This window comes from Gavialis gangeticus, unplaced genomic scaffold (assembly GCF_001723915.1).
Source record: "Gavialis gangeticus isolate Ggan-Ray unplaced genomic scaffold, GavGan_comp1, whole genome shotgun sequence".
NCBI lineage: Eukaryota > Metazoa > Chordata > Crocodylia > Gavialidae > Gavialis > Gavialis gangeticus.
In genome coordinates, this window is record NW_017729025.1 from 60,826,458 (window position 1) to 60,828,792 (window position 2,335).

General features: G+C 46.4%; 1 protein-coding gene across 3 annotated transcripts in view; it reads left to right on the top strand.

Annotated features, from left to right (window-relative positions):
* RALGAPA1 (Ral GTPase activating protein catalytic alpha subunit 1) overlaps nucleotides 1-2,335 on the top strand; it is a 286,398-nt gene that overhangs the window by 66,557 nt on the left and 217,506 nt on the right. For all 3 annotated transcript variants that reach the window (XM_019518882.1, XM_019518883.1, XM_019518884.1), the window contains exon 14: nucleotides 548-677. In XM_019518882.1, coding sequence (XP_019374427.1) covers nucleotides 548-677 — 130 coding nt within the window. The remainder of the gene's footprint in view (nucleotides 1-547; nucleotides 678-2,335) is intronic.

The window sequence follows — 2,335 nt, forward strand, 5'->3', positions numbered from 1 at the left end:
CCCCCCGCCGTGCCTGTGCCTCCCCCCTCGTTGCCTGCCTGCCCTGCCCCTCCCCCCCATGCCTGCCTGCCCTTCCCCTTGTCTCCCTAATGCTCCTCCCAGCCATGTACTGTGAGTCTTCCCTGCAGTTCCCCCACCATGCACCCATCATCCCATGCTTCATGAGCTACCTTAGCCCAGGACAGGCAGCAGCTCAGCTCCAGGCTGGCACTTTTAAGATGACTTTTTTCTTCCTCACATTGATTTGGGGGGGGTGCTCATTTTGGATTTGAGTAAATATGGTAAAACTTTCATATTTAAGGCCTTCGGGAGCAGGTGATAAGGCTTAGCACACTTGAAAGGGAACTAGAGGAAACAGACTTCAGAAAATATGAGACAAGAATGATAGACTTCTTAAAATACAACATGTAAAGCTTTTTTGGACTTTTATCCTCTATATTAAAAAAAAAAAAAAAATATTTCCAGAAAGAAACAATGTGAACTGTCTTCTATAATAAGAAACCTAGTTTAAATATATACTAAAAAATAACTCTGATATTTTTTACAGGGAACAGATGCTGCTTGTGCTGCTCCGGGTCACAGAATCTGTGCTGAAAATACCACCCCCAACTTTCCTGCAATACTACGGAAGAAAGAATTCTACTTTAGCAGGAAGACTCGCAGGACCTCTTTTCCAGGCAATTAAATACAAATTTGATATGAATTTAACTAGATCAAAAAAACTAGATATAACAGAAGTAGTCGACCCATTTGCCATCCAGGACCAAATTTGAGAAGTAATTGATACCTAAATTACAATATTGAGAATGTTGCAGATTAAAAGACCTGTGATATCTAATATGACTATTTATATGTAGTAGCAGGGTGACAGCTATTTTTGTTAGTCACTCAGATATGCTATTATTGCATTTAGACTTGAGTTAAACATGTATAACAGAAAGAGAGCTTAGGTAACACTGTTGGTAGCTATGTCCTGAAGAATAAGTTAGCTTGCTAAATTACTCTCCTCATTTAGCTAAAACACACCTGTTCCCTAACCCTTTTATAACTTCATTGACGAGATCATTTTAGATACTGAAGTCATGCTTACTCTATTTGCTCGTGCATCTTCACTCCATGGAATAGATATCACTGCAGCTTTTCCATACTGTTTAGAACAGTGGTTTCATAGTTCCATAGTAGGTCGGGTCAGAAGGGACCTGAGCAGATCATCAAGTCCAACCCCCTGCCCTGGGCAGGAAAGAATGCTGGGATCAAACGAACCCTGGCTAGGTAATTGTCTAGCCTCTTTTTGAAGATCTCCAGGGTAGGAGACAGCATCACTTCCCTTGGAAGTTGGTTCCAGATCCTAGCCACTCTGACTGTGAAGTAGTGCCTCCTGATATCTAGCCTGAATCTACTCTCGGTCAACTAATGGCCGTTGTTCCTCATTACTCCCAGTAGTGCTCAGAGGAACAGGGACTCCCCCATAGTCTGCTGGTCCCCCTTGGCCAGTTTGTAGATGGCCACCGGATCCCCTCTCAGCCTTCTCTTGTGGAGGCTGAACAGGTTCAGGTCCCATAGCCTCCACTCGTAGGGCCTGCCTTACTGCCCCCTGATCATGCAAGTGGCCCTCCTCTGGACCCTCTCGATGCTGTCCACATCCTTCCTGAAGTGCGGCATCCAGAACTGGACACAGTACTCCAACTGTGGCCTGACCAGTGTCGCATGGGGGGGAGGATCACCTCCTTGGACTTGCTCATGATGCATCTGTGGATGCATGACAAGGTGTGGTTAACCTTCCTGACCATGTCCCCACATTGGCGGCCCATGTTCATTTTTGAATCAATAATGACACCAAGATCCTTTTCTTTCTCTGTGCTGAGTAGAAGGGAGTTCCCCAGCCTGTAGGTATGCTGCTGGTTCTTCCTCCCTAGGTACAGTATTTTGCACTTTTCAGTATTGAATCCCATCCTATTCTCATCCGCCCACCCCTGTAACCTGTCTAGACCTAGTTGCAGCCTGTCCCTCTCCTCCAGCATGCCCACTTCTCCCCACATCTTAGTGCCATCCGCGAATTTGAACAAGCTGCTTTTCACCCCATCGTCCAAGTCACTTATGAAGATGTTGAACAGTGCGGGCCCAAGGACTGAGCTCTGGAGGACCCCAGTGCCCATATCTCTCCAGGTTGAAAAAGACCTGTCCACCACACTCCCTGGGTGCAGCCCTCCAGCCAATTCGGAGCCCATCTGACTGTGTAGGCATCAATGCCACAGTCGCCTAATTTCTTAATGAGAACGGGGGTGAGAGACGGTGTCGAACACCTTCCTAAAGTCTAGAGAGACTATGCCCACTG